The following is an 18,323-nucleotide window of genomic DNA, read 5'->3' as shown; positions in this document are numbered from 1 at the left end:
TACTAATTTTTGTTATTTTTCAAGACAAGGTCTTAAGGGTTTTCTTGCCTGTAAATTTTATCAGCTGGCTTATTTTTAAAAAATATAACCTTTTTTTCCTTTTCTGCAGGTCCTGTTGCCACCATATGATGATCCTGTGAATGGCACTGCTAAAGACCCACCACCACCTTATGTGTCAGCATAAGCGAGAGAATACTGTGTACCTAGGGAGGATAGCTTTACTTTTCAGACATTGAAGCAATAGTTTGATAATTTCACTTCCAGGATATAAACTCTATGGGTTATACATTGCTGTTTTGCTGACATATTGAAACCTGAATTGTATGATTAAAATTCTGTAGATAGTTTTAATAATTTGCTGCAACTACAGTAGTGATTCAGAAACCAGTGAACTAGTTTCAGAACAGTTCTGGGTAGTGCTTAAGGTTATGGTAGTCACTGAATAGCTTTGTCCACCATATCTGACATGCAGTGCTAGAGAACGTAGAACTTTGCATTTTCAATCAGGTTCAGAGTGTAACTTCCTTTTCTTTTTTTTTTTTTTTTTTTTTTGTTTGAAAAACTTCCAAAGCATTACAAATGTGTTTCTCAGATGCCCACTGTCACCTTCAGAATACAGACCAAGTCAAAAAAGTGACATTCCACTTCATTCCTGTTCTGTGAGAATTTATTAAGTTATTATGCTATGAAGGATGATGATTGCAAGAAGAATGAGTCTTACGCACTATTCTCATCAACCTGGCTAATGGGAAACAAATTTAATTTGGAAAAATAAGTATAGGAAATGAGAGTAGACAAACTCTGATGTGTAACAAGCCAGAACCTGTGGTCTACACGGACTCACTTTGTCCCAGCCTGCAACCATTCTAATGCTCAAAAAAAAGAGTTCTTACCAACTTCTGGTAATTTTCTTCTCCTGCCTATGCACCTTTTTCCTCCCCATCAACTTCACCAATAGTATTCTGAGGTCACAGAATCCCTGCTTTCAAAGTCCCATGGTTAGGTGACAAAGATGCATCTTTTCGCACTCAATATGCAAATGTTTTCGCACTGGCATGTGCCTGTAAATATCGCAATGTTCTGCTGAGTGTGAACTAAATTATGCAGATTCTAAGATATATGTTCCCGACCTATGGGAAATTTATGCATGTAACTTCCTCGAGCGTTAGCAGATACGTTTTGTGTGGTTCTCATATACATCAATGTGGGGATTTTAGATTCCTCTTATGACTGAACTGGTTGTGCTGAGAATCTTTCTCATGAGACTCATCCATCCATGAATGCTTGTGTGAGGTATTTATTTCTTCCCCAGAGAAGTGCCTCCTGCACATGTAACTTTTTGTTGTTGATTAAAGTTCTACTTTTAATTGAAAAGGAACAGGAAAAGGGAATACAATGTGTGTCTCTACCTCTCATCGTTTCCCCCTGTGTTGTTTCCTCTGCATTTGGGGTGATTGAAGAGGCTGAAGCTAGACTGATGAGATTGCACACCACCCCAGGTAAAGGGCAGTGCAGAGCTGAGCCACAATTTGGAGGGGCACCAGAAGAAATCAAGGTGCTGTCTCTCCTGTGACTGGGCTGGCATGTGAGTCTACACCTTTCCTAAGGAGGACACCCATTCTCACCCTCAGTGCATTGACTCCATTCTACAGACTGAAGAAGAGTGGAACTTTTCCTGCCTTTTTCTGGAAAAGAGCTTTCCAGGGGAACACAGGACCAACAACTTCTTTTCACAGAGGTTGCCACTGGGACCTGTCCTTGCAAAGGCCAGGGAAGGAAGGGCCAGACTCTTTCTGCCTGTCTCTTCCACCCCCCTGGGAAAAGGAAGGTCCCCATCTGCTTGTTGGATTTTTACTTCAGGGTTCATCTACTCTGAGATCAAACTGAGCAATGCTTTTTGACTGAACCAATCCTGAAGTCCATTCATTGATTTCTGTCACAGTCCTATTGCTTCCTTCAGAATAACTCCATGTATTATTATCTCATTACAGTTATCTTTGGGAATCAATCTGAATTTGGGGGTTGGGCTGGCTGACTGGGCTTCTGAGCTTCATTTTCTTTCATTCTCAACAGATCTGTGAAGGATTTTAAAGAGTCATCTGTTTGACAAAAGCTGGTTGTAAATACATTGCATCTGTGTATACAAACTTCTCTACAATAAAAGGGTGTTTCCTCAAGACTATGGAGATAATTTTTGCTTGTCTTCCAAACACAAACATACACAAATTCCTATCCAATTAATCTGAGATGGCAGGATTTTCTCTGTAAATGACCTGAACAACAGTTGTTCAGTCAACTCACCAGTCCATTCTCCAGCTTCCCCTCCATATTGTATAAATGAAGAATAGACCAGTAAGTTCTATAATTTATTGTACAATAAATACAAGAGATAATTCAAGCTTTTATTTAGTTGTCCAGAACTGCAGGCAGTTTTACAGGTCTGTTGAAGTGTGTGACACAGAACAGGGCTAAACTGAGCTACACTGAAAGCTGGGGCTTCTTTTTCTCCACATCATTATAGGGATAATTCACATGAAATTTCTGTAAACTTTAGCTTGTCTAACTAAAGAATGAAGGCTTCTTCACACACACACCATACGTGCATAAGTACAAGTACATGTGTCCTGCCAGTACTTCTAATACCTTTTGGATTTTGTCCAATTTGAGTTAAAGAGGGCAGGGAAGTTATGGTATCAAACCCATGACATTCCTGCTCATACTGTAGATAGACAGCTGGGTAGGAGGGAGCAGACAATGTAATATAAGTTCATCTCTGGTGACGTATCAGAGAATCCACATGGGAGATGAATTTCCCTGCTCCCAAATTAAAATGAGATTCTCTGGGTTACATGAAGAGACACGAACTCAAGCTGAAGGGTTTTTATCCTCGGTTGTTGAATTCATTCTCCATTTCCACATCTAATCCTGGGGAATTCACACCACAGCTTTTCTGCAATCCATTTTTAATAGTCAGTCATCTGTGACACAGAAACCCATTAAAAGCCTGGCTTCTTAAATTCCTGTGCTTTGGGAGCTGCTTGCTCCTAACAGTGCTTTTTTCACTCTTCCTTGCATTTTTTCCTTTCTCCCAGATACTAGGAACATATGCTTACTCAAATTCTCTCCTGTTTTCTTATCTAACTCTAATACAGCAGTTTATTATTGATAATTTCTAGTAACTTGAGTGGAAAGAATATTTTTAAGGTATGTTGACATGGAACATGAGAAACCTGGGGCCAAAACCAGCAAATAAGAATGTAAACCTTAATAGTACCAGAAATATAAGTACATCTTTTGCTGAAATCTTCTAGTTTTTTAAAATATCTGTTATAAGGCATTGCAGGCTTCACAAAGCCCACACATGCTAAGGTACAAATCCCATTTCTCTCATCTGTGTCTGATGCTCTTATTCCTGACAGAACAATGCAGTTTCCCTTCATTGTACACTCATCCATGCATCATATTAAAGAAAACAAAGAGGAATTCGTAGTGGTGACCCAACAGTATGGCACTTGTGCCTGTAAGTACATAACATTTTCTAAAACAACTATTAATGACCATTATTTTAGGTGTTAGCCTGTCTGTGCTTCTTTGGGAAAACCTCTGTGGTAAAAACAATCCAGACATGATATGTTACCAAAGGCCATATCAGATTGATTTATGGCCAGAGAGAAGTTTGGCAAGGAAGCAGAGGGAATGATAATTAGTCTGAAACTAATTCCAAATTCTGTGCTTTCAAAATAGGGCATTCCTCACCACTACCCTGTTGGCCCAAGTATAGCAACTAGGGACACCATGGACAGTTTTAACAAATTTTTGCAAATACCAAGTATGCACACTGATGTTTGGCATATGCAGGATGCAATACTTGGCTACCGGTAAGGACAGAATGAGAGAAGAGCAGCAACAGGGACAGAGCACAAGAGGGCAATGTTCATGTACATCCTTTAAACAGCACAGAGAGACAGATGTCATTGCATTGATGGGGTTCAGTGCTACAAACATGGTTGGCTTATGTGCTCTCTTTCTTCTGTGCTATGGTCAGGACGAAATACAATTGTTCCTGTAACCTGTTACATTAGCTGTTATGTCAGCTCTGTTTCAGACTTTTATCACTGGAGTGGATGATAGCTTGGTCTTACTTGTTATAAGATTTATTTTCTAAATCTGAAGGAGTATTGGTTAAATTCCTGCCAAACTGTCTAGTTTGACAGAAGACTTCAAGCTGCTTCTCTGGAGCTAAGTTATATCCTTAGAGGTTGCTCCCCTTAGAGGTTCTCTCCTTAGAGGCTACCCTCCTTAGAAGCTCCCTCCTTAGTGGCTGCTCTCCTTAGAGGCTGCTTCTCTGGAGCTAAGTGATATCATTCCAATTTACATGTCTCTATTAGCTGCAGAAATTGCAGTCAGGTACCACAAAAAAAAAAAAAAAAAAAAAAAAAAATTCTTGCAAAATTTCAGTGCCTGTGGCTACAGAGATGTTTCAGCACTATCTCAGTTCACAGCTCTGAGAAACCTCAAACAGCAGCCATAGATATCTAAAAGGAGGCTTGGCTCTGATAAATCAGGATTAGAGTGCTTTCAGAGAAGGACTCTGGTATTTTTAAGTGATGTTTCCACACCCATGGATTTGACCCAAAATGGTTCTGCAACGTGGCCATTTTTTTAACTGAATAGCTCAGCAGGGTGTGGAAACCAAATCTGTGACCTTCTGCCTGCAGCCTGTGTCTACCTCCAGCAATAGAGGATACTGAAGCAACAGGACTACAAACCTCATTGTCACCCAGCAGATATAAAGTTATTTCAAAGCAAAAAGGCAATTCTACAACTATAACCTAGACAATGAGCTAAAACAGTAGTTTAATGACGAATTTATGTGAAATTTAATGCAGTATTTTTTTTTTTTTCTCTCAGATTATTCAAACGTTTCAAACAGGAGGGTTTTCAGAAAGTCATGGAAGGTTTGTCCTTTGTAGCCAGAACTGGACTTAACTAATTAGTCTGAGCGGAGGACATAAGGTCACTTGGGAGTCTGAATAAACAGCAAGAAGATGCAGCAGAGCTGGCTACTTGGCTTACAGGAGAAGCTTGCTAGCCAGCAGAGACAGAAGGGCTGTGAAGCTACTCTGAGAGAGGGAGTTGTAGCACAGCGGAGTCTCTGCAGCCATTTCAGAGGACTTCTGTTTGCTCTGAGGTCAACATAAACAGCAATAGCAGGGATGAGCCACACACAGCTTTTTAACCCAGAACCTGGCCTCCATTACAATTCCTAATCCTGCTAATAACTCAAACAGGTTTCTGTTTTCGTATAAACTTTGCCTAAGTATCCAAATACTTCTGGGCTTTGGAGGTGTTTAGAGATTTTTTTTGAGATTCCTTCTACTTCATCATTAGAACTCTGGGGAGTCGATCACATGTAATTTTGAAACTTTCCCTTTCCGAAGTGCCGCATTTCAGGTGCCTTCATGACAGCAGAGGCAAGGATGCAGTTAGAGACAGAAGTCCAACGTTGGTAGACTTTTAGCAACAATTCCTCTGAGAACATTCAGTGTCAGGATGGGAAAAGTGTTCTTAAAAATACAGATACTGTCCTACTAAGATAGATATGTTCTACTTTGCAGATAGCAGATCTTTCGGACTCCTCTCTGGGCCAGAGGCAAGTACAAACAGGCATCCCGTCTCTTATGGAGAAAAGGTGGCTGGACAGACAATTGCTTTTATAATTATATTTTGTGCGTCACAAATACACCTGTATAAAATCTGTATGAACAAACAATAAATTGGTGGGACACTCCGGGAGATTGGTACTAATTTATATGAATGCAGTCATTCTTGGCAATATCAGATGCACCCACCTGAGGGCAGCAAGGGCAATGAAAATAAAGGAACAAGGCAAGAGCTGGCAATTAGTTACAAATATTTATCTTTTGTGAGTTCATAAAGTCTTCTCCTCGTCAAATCTTTAGAAAATTTGAATGGGTTTCATTTCCCTCACTGCATTAGAGCTGCGGATGAAATTATCAGTTGCACAGGTCAGCCTAAATTTCCTGCTAGTGTGTGATCCTGCTTCTTTGCTTTTCATAAAGAAAAAGCAACTAAGGAAGTTCAAAATGCTTTTAATGAACTAGACTAGTTAATACGGTAGTTTTGGGGGTATTTTTCTTGAAAAATATTGAATTTTTCTTCTTTTGTAATGCAAAGGTTTTCCTTTTAAATACAGATATTTATTAAAGGTATCTGTGGCCACATTTTCATCTTAGGAACTGGCTGGTTTCTCTTTCAAAGGTATATTTTTTGTGTGTTTTTTAATCTTGTAAATTAGCATAAAAAAAAGCCCAAAGCACAACATAATACATTGTTATCTTTTGGCTGCTTTATCCTCTCTTTGCAATTCCATTTTTCAGCCTGGATAAAAAGTCCTGACTCAGTAGTTCGAAAAAATAAAGTACCATAAAGGCAAAGTATCGTTATGCTGAAAAGACACTGTAAATGCTCCAGGGATCTAGAATAGTAGACCCACTGCGAAAAAGTGAAGCTCAGAAAAACTGAACTGTAACCATTGTATTCCTATTAGCACTGAGCAACATAACATATGTTTTCATAATTGCCGCTGTGTGGCTGTGCAGCAGCAACATTTAGATGTGGGCCACATTTAACCTCTAGAGCTGCCTTAGGTGTGGCCCCTGTATGAGAGGCTGCACGGGCAGCAGAGTCCCAGCTGAACTGGGACCAGTTCATTTTACACGAGCAGCCTGAGGATGAGCTAGAAAAAAGGGTGTCTGAGAAAAGGAGGGAAGTCAGTGTTTGAGAAAGTGTGGTTTTGCCTGGGGGGTTATGAGACCAGATAGAGTCACAAGCTGTGGAAGTTTTGAGATGTGATCCCTGGCCATGTTTGTGGTGTCTGCATACACCCAACACGTGAGGTCTTTTCTGGACATTTTTTTTGTTTCTGACTAGCACTCCTGCACTATGTTTATCACAGATAACAAAGTAGATAACTGATTCTTCTTTGCTTTTGAAGCAAGAGGAGTTTATTCGTCTTATTGCAAGTGTAACTTTTCCCTTTGGGTTGGATTCAGTGGCAGTATTAGTAGTGTCCTTTTACTACCTAACCAGGTTTAACTCAGCAACAAACTGTACCAAGGTTACTGCAGATTTTATTTGGCATCTCATACTTTTTCTTGTACTGCAATTTTTCTTTGATGCCTTTTCCTGTGAAATACCATCTTACATTTAGATGGATTTTCCAGATATTTTGGGTCAGAGAGGGTTGAAGATTTTTTTTTTTAACATTACTATATCTATATCTACAATATCTCCTACTATATCTAGTAGTATTTTCAAGAAGCCTTTCATCCTTTGTCCTTTCTCTACAACTTCTTTTTCAAAGTTTTCTTCCTCTTCAGTCTTTAAAAGTACAATGATCTGGTGCAAAGCCAAAACATTAGCAAATGCCACCACGACCATTAGTGGTGGTACTCAAAAAGCATGTTTTGGAGAGTTCCTGAATTAAAATTTTTAGACTTCAGGTATAACAGAAGATTCATCATACAAGGCTGTAACTTAGCAAGGCTGAACACCATCCTTGGAGATCTTGTTTAGCTCACTTCCTACCTACATTTTTCCATAATTCTGTCATTTAGTGCATTACTCAGAAAACTGATAATAAAACACAGGACTGTGTGGGGAAACAGTCAAACTATCTTTTTTATTTTATAAAGGGGCTATGAAATGGATCAATATGGGGTAGAGTGTAAACATTATACACTGGGACATTTCTTAGGCACTTTACATGATACAACACAATATTTTGCTTAGAGAACTAGAATAATATAGCAACAGTGTTGCACATATGAAATAGATTGCAAAACAGCCAATAAATCTCAGCTGTATGTGAGCAAAGAATATTCAGTGAGTGTGTTTCAGAAGAAATTCTGTAAGGATCAGTTTTTGACTCCATGATGCTTAAAATTCTTCATCTGTGACTTTAAAGAAAACATAAATCATCAATAAAAAGGGGGAAAAAATCTATTTTGCCAATACCTTAGAGCTGTAAATAATTCAGGCAGAATGTTTAAAAAACCTTGCAGTGGGTTAGCAAAGACCTGAAAGAACCGTTAGAGAATTGGAAAACATGCCATGAAGTGAAAAAGTCAGGAAACGCAGTGTGTTTAATAACTCAGATTTAGGAGGTGACTTAAGGACACCGTATAAGTACATAGGGAACAAAACTTCAATAAAAGATGTCTTCAATGCAGCCAACAGAATTGTAACAGCACCTAATGGTAGAAACCTGAAGATAAAAAAAATCATACTAGAAACAAGCTGGTTTTCTGCTGTTTTACATCTCCAGCCTCGTCATAACATTTTGTAGAGGATTTTTTTTCTCCTTGGCAATTTTTTGAGTAATAAAGGACTGGTTTTGTAAGGCAATCCATAAATTAATTCAGGAATTAATTCAATCAGGGAAATTCTTTATCTTTTGGTATGTAGAAGGCTTCAAAAAGAATACAGATGCTTAATTCCAAAATTGATGTCTAGACAGCTTGTTCAGTGGTTGCCCAACCTTACAAATGCTTTAACTTGCTCCCTTGGTGTCTGAAGTTGTGCACTGTGAACCAGGTCTTCAGCCTGTGGAGCTTGGCATTCACCTCCTGCCTTGGCCCCAGGGGGATCTGGTAAGGAGAAAGACCTGATAATTACGTTTAACACACCACCAGTTTGGACAGGGCTGAGCAGGCTGGTGCCCACACACAAGCTCCCTGAAGCCGTTCAGCTACCTGAGTAACCCTGCATGCTCTTAAAACAGACCCAGCACAAACTGGCAGAAATCTGCTCCTCAAAATGCAGAAGTGGCTCTTAGTGTCTTGCAGGACAGTCCGAGGTGCAGGTGTGGCTTGGCTGTTGCTAACTGCCGTTTGCACAGAGGCTTGGAGCATCTGCCCTGGAAGTGTGCCTGAGAGCAAGCACGGGGTGACCGGCACAAGGACTCGTAGAGAGCCAGCCAGACCTGTCACCCTTGGATCCCAAGGTCCTCTGCACAGCCCTGGCAGCAAAGACCAGACTTCTTGTCTTATAGGTGTTGGAACAGGATTGGCAACAAAGGGGATTAATACCTACATTTCCTTATGTACTTCATGAAGCACCAAGATTTTCCAGGGCCATTGCCACAAACCTAAGTGTTGCATGGCCAAATATTCAAGAGTCAAATACTTTTTAAGAAACCACCAAAACCTCTGAACACATGCTTAACTTGAAGACCATGAGTATCTCCTTTAAGTTCAGTACAGGCTTTGGTGCCTCCTATTATCTGGAGTTGGACTTAACTGGGCATCAGCATCGTAGCTGTACGATAGCCAAAATAAAAGATGCTTCCAGTATACAACATTTAATCAACACCAAACTGGTTCATAATAGCCACAGTTCTCTGTATTAATTAATATACATTACCATAGTAGCCTTTTAACAGAGGCTGGCTCGTTCAGAGGCAGGCAAGTTTCACTAATAATGTTTTTTATATTAACTTTTTTTTTAAATACAGACCAGCGTATGTGTTTAAGTACTGCATTTTTGTTGATGCCTGCTAGGAGACACTCTGCTTCCTTTTTAAAGTAGTAGTATCATCAATTAATTTCACTAAAGATGAAATCAGGGTAAATCTCAAGTCAGGAGTCACAGCAATGACAGATCAGTCAGGCACTTATTTCTGCTGCAAACGATGCCACAAAAGCACCCAGGGATCTTGCTGGATTGGCTACCATTTGGTTGCTTGGCATCTGAATCACTAAAATTTAAATGTTGATGTAGTTTTCTTTTTTTCATCTTTGATTTATGTAGTTCTGTATGAACACCATTAGGTCAAGAGCCAGATTGCCTAAATTCTGCCAAAGTTGTAGTTCAGATGAAATTTGGGTGCCTATTTTGAGAACAACACAGACATTAGCTAAGATTCATGAAGAACCTTGTTATTTCGCTTAAGATCCAGAAATGGGTGAAAATTCGAACACATCATTACATTTCTCATTGTGCAAGGACTGATTTAGAACTAGCAACTTGCATGCTTTCAGGATCATGTTCAGATCTAAGTTCAGCTCCTTGTGTATATGATATCAAATCTGTCCCGAGAACTGAGTAAAAAACCATCATCTTGGATTCTGAAGGAGAGTTGAATTTAAGCACGGCATGGCTCAAATTACCAAGGGAAATGCTGAAAATGCAACTTTACTGTCCAGACATTGAAAGTTACAGCAGAAGTAAAGCCTGTGAATATAACTGGCAGAGTAGCAATCCCGGGACAATTTTTCAGCTATTTAAACTAGGTGAGTGCTGTCCGCAAATGAATTCAGTATGTATTTTATCAACAGCATATAACTTAATTGAGACTCGCCTCTGATGATATAATCTATCAATTTTTTTTCCACCAGTAAACATTGTCCAGTCTGAACAGTAATCATAAGTTACAACACAATTCTTCTGAGGAAAACGAAGAAAGGCTATAACCTATATACAAGGCAGATGCTTGCTCTTCAGGTACCAGCTGCAATAGTTATAATTTTCTTCTTCCAATATTTTAAAGGATCATATGCAGTTTCCAAGAGAATTTCAGGAAGAAAAAACTTTGTTAATTGCACCATCTGGGCTTCAACAGCAAACCTTTTGCCTTTTGCCCATTTCTCTGAGCCACTGCAGGAGATTTTAGCTGCTATCCATGGCAACCAGAAAGATTAAAGTCTGCAGTGGTACAGAGACAGCAAAGCAGAAAGGGCTGAACTGAGGCTGTATATTGTCTGGCCATGCACACCAGTGAGTTATTTGCCTTTTTCAGATGCCTTAAGAATATGAAGTGGTTCTTAGAATTAAGTACAGAGCCAGCCAAGATCCTAATCCTCAAACATCTGGAACTAAAACACAGCAAAATCAACACAGAAGTGTAGGAGAAAAGTGCATGCTCTTTACAATTTCATAGTCCTTCAAATCCTTTGATCTGTTTCACTTCCCCTGGGTTTATATATCTATAAGGAAGTTCATAAACTGTGAACCGTGAACAGAAACGTGCAATTCATGTGTCACTGGTCCATCAATAACACTCAGGTGAGTCCTTTTTACCACAAGTGAGAAATAAACACTTTGTCATTACATCTGGGTTTGAATCTTCAATGAATTTGTTTTTAACCAGCAGCATGTTCCTGGAATTATGGAAAGTGTCAGCTGAACAGAAGAGATCCATGTATACCCTTTCCAAAAAATCTCTCTCTTAATTTCTTTTTCAAGGCTATATAATGTACCATGTACAAATTAGAATCATGTGAGTGTCAAGGAGGTGGCTACCTATGGCAGAGATGTTCAAAACAGCAAAGAAAAGAATAGCTTCTGCATGCCTGAGTGTAAAGTGCTTGTGAACATAGCAAAAGGATGTTTGGGGGGGTGGGGTGGGGAGTGGGTGATGAGCTGTAGCATATTATCTATCTACTTCTTCAGGAAAACAGATTAGATACAGCCTTGAACCTGTGCTGGGTCTGTGTGGCAAGGTTTTTCGTAGCAGGGGAGTGGCTACAGTGGTGGTTTCCTGTGACAAGCTTTCAAGAAGCTCCCCCAGCACCAAGTCAGACCCACCTCTGGCCAAGGCTGAACCAATTGCGATGGTGGCTGTGCCTCTGCAAGAATGTATTTGAGAAGGGGAACCTGAGTGGGGGTTGGGATTTGTGAGGAGGAGTTATGAGAGGACACCTCTGCGAACCCCGAGATTAGTGGAAGGAAGGGGTGTGTGTGTGTGCACCAGAGCAAAAAGACCCCCTGTATCCTATGGTGAGAGGGCAGGGCCCCCCCTGCCACCCGTGGAGGTCATCCGTGTAGGAGAGATTCACCTGAAGCCTGTGGAGGATCCCGAGGACTCTGTGGGAAGAAGCTCCCACTGTTGTAGTTCAGCGCTGGGAGGACTGCGACACACGGGGGTGACCCACACCAGAGCATCTTGAGAAGAATGCATCCCACGGGGAGGACTCACAGTGAAGAGAGTTTGTGGAGGACTGTCTCCTGTGAGAGGGATGCCCCTGTGGAGCAGAGGGAAGAATGCAAAGGGTGCCCTCTGCCCTTGCAGGAAGAAGCGTGGACTGACTGCACCCCTCATCCCCTGCCCCTGATCAGCTGTGGGGAGGAGGTAGAGATATCGGGAACAAAACTGAGCCCGGGAAGAAGGGATGGGTGGGGGGAAGTGTTTCTAAGATATGGTAATGCTTCTCATTGTCCCCTTCTGCCTGTGGTGTTGTCCTTAGAGTTCTGAATTAAAGTGATGTCCTTTTATCATCCCCTAACAAGCCTGTCTTTTTCCTGTGACTCTAATGGGTGAGCCACCCCTCCCTGTCCTTATCTTGACTCTGAGCCTTTTGCTTCATTTTCTCCTTCCCAGCGGTGGGGGGGAAGGGGTGGGTGAACAGATGCATTGTGTGGTGCTCAGTGGCCCTCTGGGCTCAAACCACAACAAACCCCATATCCTTATCTTTTATTTAAATTATTATAAGTGATAACAATGGAAAATCATACAGTAATTGACAGCTACTGCCCAGCTGTAACATACCTGCTTTACACAACAGTAGTTTTAACCACAACAGACATTTAAGAAAAAAAAAATAAAAATCTGTCTTCTCTTTATTTAGGAAGAGTAGTAGAGAAAGAAAAGATTGATACGGTTTTACTTTCAAGCTATTATAGAAATTTGAAAATCCCACTGTAACTAGGAGGAACTTGCATTGTCTGTTTCTTAAGATACCAAGCACCTGTTGATCCAGCACTTCAAGGGGTCAGTGGAGACAGCTTCATTTCAGTGAGCATCAGACCCAGGAAAGGGCATGCCTTCTAATTATATAATTAAGGCTGGTGCTTCAATTGATAGACTCCAATTTACATATTAATTGAAAACTCTGCTTGATTAGTTGCAGTGCAGTGTGGCTTATAAACCCCATGAGTTAATATTACACGTTCATTATAACATTTCCAATTATAAGACTGTCAGATTCAAACATTTGAAGTTATTTTAAAAATCTGGTTTGATTTTTCTACAGATTAATAAAGTCACTTAATAGTACAACAGCTTGTTTATAAACATTTCAGACCTTGCATGTGAATAAATAAAATTTTAATTCCTCCACTAGTAAAAGCCATAGACTTTTTTATCGCACTAACAACCATTTCATGTATTTATTTCAACCTTTTTTTACTAAAGTCTAAGTATTTTCCTGTTTGTAATAGAAACTAACAAAATTTTTATCTAGGCCTTTGAGAAACCTGTCTTGCTTCTGCTTGACTACCCAAAGCTAAAAACTTTGATATCTGTAAATATTTTATTACAGTCAACACAGACAAAGGCAGGATAATAATCAAGAGCTGCAGCAACTACAAGCAAGAGTGACATGAACCTTAAAATACACTGATGCCAAGAGGAGCAGACAATTTCCATCCAAAATGACAGATGGTATCAATACCAATTTCATACAATTTCTATCCCAAATGACAAGTATCATACCAAATTTTCTTAACAATTGGATTGAGTCAGATGGTGCCTAATGAAAACCCTAGAGTAATTTGATCTGTACAAATGCAATCTCAGCTTTTGTTCTGATCCAAGTAGTACTAAAGACTTCAGAATAAATTCAAAGGAAAAAATAAAGATGTTGCAAACCATGAACAAGTAGTAAATGCAGGGTTAGTTTCCCAGCATTAGGTTGTGCTCATCTAACCTGCTTTTTTTCGGCAAAGGAAATGCAGAAAATCTGATCTGTCTGCACTTCAGAAAAGTATTGTGACAGAGGAAATTACTAATTGAAATAGGAACTAGGAGAAGGACTGTGAACTAAGTATGGACCTAGCTCATGGTAATAGGATATGGGATGAGGGATTGTTCAAAGGGGAAAGTTAGATAAAAAGTTATCAGCAATTACTAAAAGATCAGTTTGGGAATCTTATTTAACATTTAACTTTTTCATTCATTAAATTGGCAGGCAAAAGTGGAAGTTTTCTGATAAAACACAGGAGAGTCAATAGGCATTGTAAAGGAGAAGGATCTCATTTGGAAAGAGCCAAATAACCTTAAAAATGAAAGTATTAGAAGAGAGATGAAAAACCATAGTATAAAATGAAAGGTCATATATTCAGTAGAATTTATCCACTGGCAAACAGGTGCAGCTACATATATAAACTGAACACAATGATGACTATCAGCCATCAATGCTAATGCGGACACTGAAAATTAAAATGAAATCCTAGACTGCATCAGGCAAAGTATTTTCAATAAAAAGAAATGTTCTGGCGAGAGCTCATATGGCATATCATGTTCAATTCTGCCACATGTACCCAGAGGAACCAGCTCAGCACATATACAGTGAGAACTTGCCTGTTGAGTGAAAAGAGTGAAGGTTGAAAATGATTGCTGTCACTAAATACAATACAATACTAAATACAATACAATTCTAAATACAATACAACACTAAATACAATACAAGGCAATCCTTGGAGAAGAAAAAGAGCTGTTTAGGTTGAAAGACAAAGTTGGTACTAGAAAACCAGTGTAAAATAAATACATTTAGGCTGGAAATTAGTAGGAAGTGTGTACCAGAAAGGTCTGTAACAGTCCTCTAACAGCAGGAGGAAAACCAATTCACTGCTGTTTTACTAAAGCACCTGCCTTTAAGATGGAACGTACTTTCTGAAATGTTTTTTACATTATGTGGTTGCCTATGATAATTCAAAAGCAGCCTACATCACCGGGAGTTTCTTCCAGACAGAACTATCCTCCCAGGCACTGAGAGAAGCAAGGAAAGGAAAGAGCAGACTCAGAAAGCCTCTGGTATCCAGTTAGTGATCTTCAAGAAATAATTGCCTGCAGATCAAAACATAGCTTAATAGAAGCCTTCATTTTTTTCTAACTTAACATCTTCCAACTTTCCTCTACCCATCCTCCCAAATGTTGACAAGACTGAACAATGTCTCTCCGAAATTGTAAAGTCACACCGTAGGAGTGGACAGAAGCTCATCATTTGAGGAAGGACAAGTGGCAAAGAGGCATTGAAACTCTGTAATGTAGAAAATACACAGAACTTTGGGGACAGTATTAAATAAATAACAAAGTTAATTAATAAAGTCAAGTAAAAATCCCCTAATCTTCTAAGCTTTCATTTATGAAACAAATAAGATGCCTTATTGTGCTGACTCACTGCCATCATACCCCCTCCTCTGATCTCCAGCTGGGATACCTTCCGTGTGTTCAACAGCAGCAGGCTGCACAGCCTCCGAGAAGAGGTAGTGTTGGGATTTCTTGGGCATAAATTGGAGCTGAGGCCACCAAGCTGAGCCTCTGGGCGCTCACATCATCTTCTCACCACACCACTTCCTCTCCTGCCTTTTGTTGTCCTCTGGCAATGCAGCTGGTGCCTCAAGCCACAGCAAGTGAAATCTTCAGGGGTACAGATGCTATATCTTAAGATGACGGAGCATTACCTGAGACCACGGCTGGGGCTTTGTCCTATGCTACATTATAAGGGATGAAACAGAATGGCCCAACTGTTCTGCACTTGGCTCTGCTGGGTTTGCTATAATGTCTATTCATCTGCCTTTTTAATTTTTTCCCTTTCCTCTGGCTACAGCAGAGGTTCAGGAGCCAGTGCTCAGAATGAAAGATGGGGTGAGTCTGGCCCCTTTCAGTTTGAGATTCGTTCATCATTTATACCCCCCTTTTTAGGGATTAGATTTTGTACGCCCACCTCACAGACAATTAATTGTGCCTTACAAAATTTACCCAAATCAACTCTGATGATTTGTAAAGTTTGGTCACCATCCCAGCAACTCTGGGGGGTACAGATTCCCTCTCCCAGACACCGCTGGCACCTGATGCACCAGAATTGGCATGGCTTGGTGATTTTAACTCTTTCGTGTTGGACATGACAGTAAGCCCAGCTCACCTCTGCCGTTTGGAAGGGCTTTCACACTTGTTTTTTTCCCAGGAAGCAGAAACTGCTTTGGAACAAAGCAGGAATTATGTTTTTTCTACTTCATACATAATAAACCCCTAAGTGTTGATATAAACCCCACACTCAGCTTTTCCCACCTGGATTATTGACTGTGCCACTGCCGTGACAGCTGAGAAACGACGGTCCCTTCTACCTGTCCCGTTTATATCCCGCCTCCGTCGGCGTTTTCGCCGACGGGGGCTCCCACAGGCTCGCCGCGGTGGCAGACACCGCATGATTCACCAGGGACTGTTTGCCTTGGCCCGGAGGTCCTCCGCGCGGGGAATGGGATTTCCATTCCCCGACGTTTCCCTTGGTCGGCTTCCCTGGAAGGGAGCGCGGGCCCGGCGCGGGGCCGCCAGGCCAAAACCACGCCGCTTTCCTCTAGCGGGGACCCCACGGCCCTCTCCTGCGGGAAGAAGCCGCTCGGGCGGAGCAGGCCCTCCCCCTCGGGGCTGCAGGAGCTCGCCTCGCCGCCCCCCGGCAGCGCAGGGCCAGGTCTGACAGGGAGGAACGGGCGGCGGGGCCGGGTTGCGCGGCAGGCGTGGGGCGGCAGGGCCGAGATGGGGCCACAGCAGCCGGGAGCCCGGCGGGGCCGGCAGCCCGCGTCCCTGACGGGGCTGACGGGACCGAGCGGGTCCCGCGTCCCTCGGGGGGCAGGCGGGAAGGCGTGAGGCCGAGGGTCCGTGTCCCGTGAGGGCCGTCGATCCCGCTTCTTCCCTGACGGCAGGCGGGAGGGAGCGGGAGGACAGCCCACGTCTCTCCCGCGGGACAGGCGGGAAGGAGCGGGACCCCGTCCCTTACACGGGACAGGCGGGCGGGAGCGGGGCGAGAGCCCGTGTCCCACACGGCACCGGCGGAGGTGGCTGAGGAGAGAGGGGCTCGGCCACCCGCGGCTGCCTCCCGGGGAAGAGCCGGCTCTGGAGGCCTGGTCAGGGCGGCCGGTGTCTCCCCAGCGGGACCCTCCCTTTCCCTTTCCCTACCCTCAGTCGGCCGAGCTCGGGGACGGGGCTGGCGGGAGGCGGGCGGCAGCTCCCCTCAGCCCGCGGCGCTCCCGGGGGGGCGGGAGGGGGAGCGCCGTCCGGGGCCGCGCCGAGGGGGGAGGAGGCTCCCGCGCTCGCTCCCGGCCGCCGCCGCTGCCCGCCGCCGAGCGGAGCGGCCCCGCCAGCGCCTCAGGTAAGCTCGGCTCTGCCGCCCGCGCTGCCCTGCCTCGCCTCGCCTCTCCCGCGCCGCCCGGCGGGGCTCGGCGTCGCTGACACCGCCGGGGCACGGCACGGCCCCGGTCACCTCCGCCCAGCGGCCCCGGCTCGGTGGAGAGACGGTCCTGCCCCGCGGCGGCGGTGCCCCGGGAGCCCCTCCGGGTGAGGGAGCGGCCGGCGAGGGCCCGGCGGGGTCTGTAGCGCGGGCGGCAGGGGCCTGGCGGCGAGCGGGAGGCTGAGGCGAGGGGCCGGGGCCGGGGTAGGCGCTCGTTTACTGGGTCCTGCCGGAGCGGTTTGCTGCTGGTGGTGCAGCCGCAGGAGCGATGTTTCCCTTTCCCCTGGACTGCCTGGGTCTGAGCATACACCCTTCTCCCCGTGCACGCTTCGGTAACTCACGTAACGGTGTATGTGCTGTGAGGAAGAAACGCACTATGTTTTAAAGCCAGTGCAGAGGCTGAACCAAACTTCACCTAGAAACATTTGTTCGTGAGGAGCCTGCAGGTGTCAACGAGCTTCCAGCAGGACAGGGCGCGGCTTATCCCCGGCCAGCGGGTGCAGCCCTGCAGGTAGCGCTGCCCTGAGCGGTCACCTCTGACATGCGGCGTGGGCTGCCGGGCTTCCCCAGAGCACTGTGTTTGCTGGAGGTGGAAGGAGCGGGGGACGGTTTGCTGCATGTTATATACTTACCCTGGAAACCCAACCTAGATGGTGCTCTTTAATCTTATAAAAATTGTTGTGGCATCTTTAATGGCCACATATTCCTGTTTCAGAAGGCAGTTCTTTCCGTGTCAGACTAGTTGCTGTCGCTGCTTAACCATGGGTTAGTGCTGACTGGGACGGAAGAATGCAACCTACTGATTTATGTAATACTTCGTAATGCTTGGGTTTTCTTTTGGGGCCATCATTCAAGGGGTGTATGATCCTGACTGAGATCTGAAAAGGTGACATGCTGTGTTACATGTTACAGCGGTGCTACTGTCAGGCAGCAGACTACTTCAGGAGAAATCATCATACTTAATCTCATCATGAATTCTCCATGAATCAAGAGCTGAATAAAATACACCTATGGCTTTTCCATAAAATCCTGCAAAATCAACAAAATAATCTTTGAATGATACACTTTTCATAT

General features: G+C 43.2%; 2 protein-coding genes across 11 annotated transcripts in view; both read left to right on the top strand.

Annotated features, from left to right (window-relative positions):
• The window catches only part of LAPTM4B (lysosomal protein transmembrane 4 beta), a 60,715-nt gene extending 58,536 nt beyond the window's left edge, over positions 1-2,179 (top strand). Inside the window, exon 7 of the mRNA XM_074898666.1 lies at positions 110-2,179. Within this exon, the coding sequence (XP_074754767.1) occupies positions 110-184 (75 nt within the window). The 3' untranslated portion in view covers positions 185-2,179. The remainder of the gene's footprint in view (positions 1-109) is intronic.
• Positions 2,180-17,113: 14,934 nt separating this feature from the next.
• MATN2 (matrilin 2) overlaps positions 17,114-18,323 on the top strand; it is a 78,673-nt gene continuing 77,463 nt past the window's right edge. For 9 of the 10 annotated variants that reach the window (XR_012633099.1, XM_074898659.1, XM_074898657.1 and 6 more), the window contains exon 1: positions 17,114-17,171. The gene's annotated coding sequence lies outside the window, so the exon portion shown is untranslated. Of the gene's footprint in view, positions 17,172-17,273; positions 17,357-18,323 lie in introns of those variants that run through there. The other variant, XM_074898656.1, reaches the window with a different exon arrangement.

This window comes from Athene noctua, chromosome 2, assembly GCF_965140245.1.
Source record: "Athene noctua chromosome 2, bAthNoc1.hap1.1, whole genome shotgun sequence".
In the NCBI taxonomy this organism is placed as follows: domain Eukaryota; kingdom Metazoa; phylum Chordata; class Aves; order Strigiformes; family Strigidae; genus Athene; species Athene noctua.
This window is presented reverse-complemented; position numbering and strand designations above follow the sequence as displayed.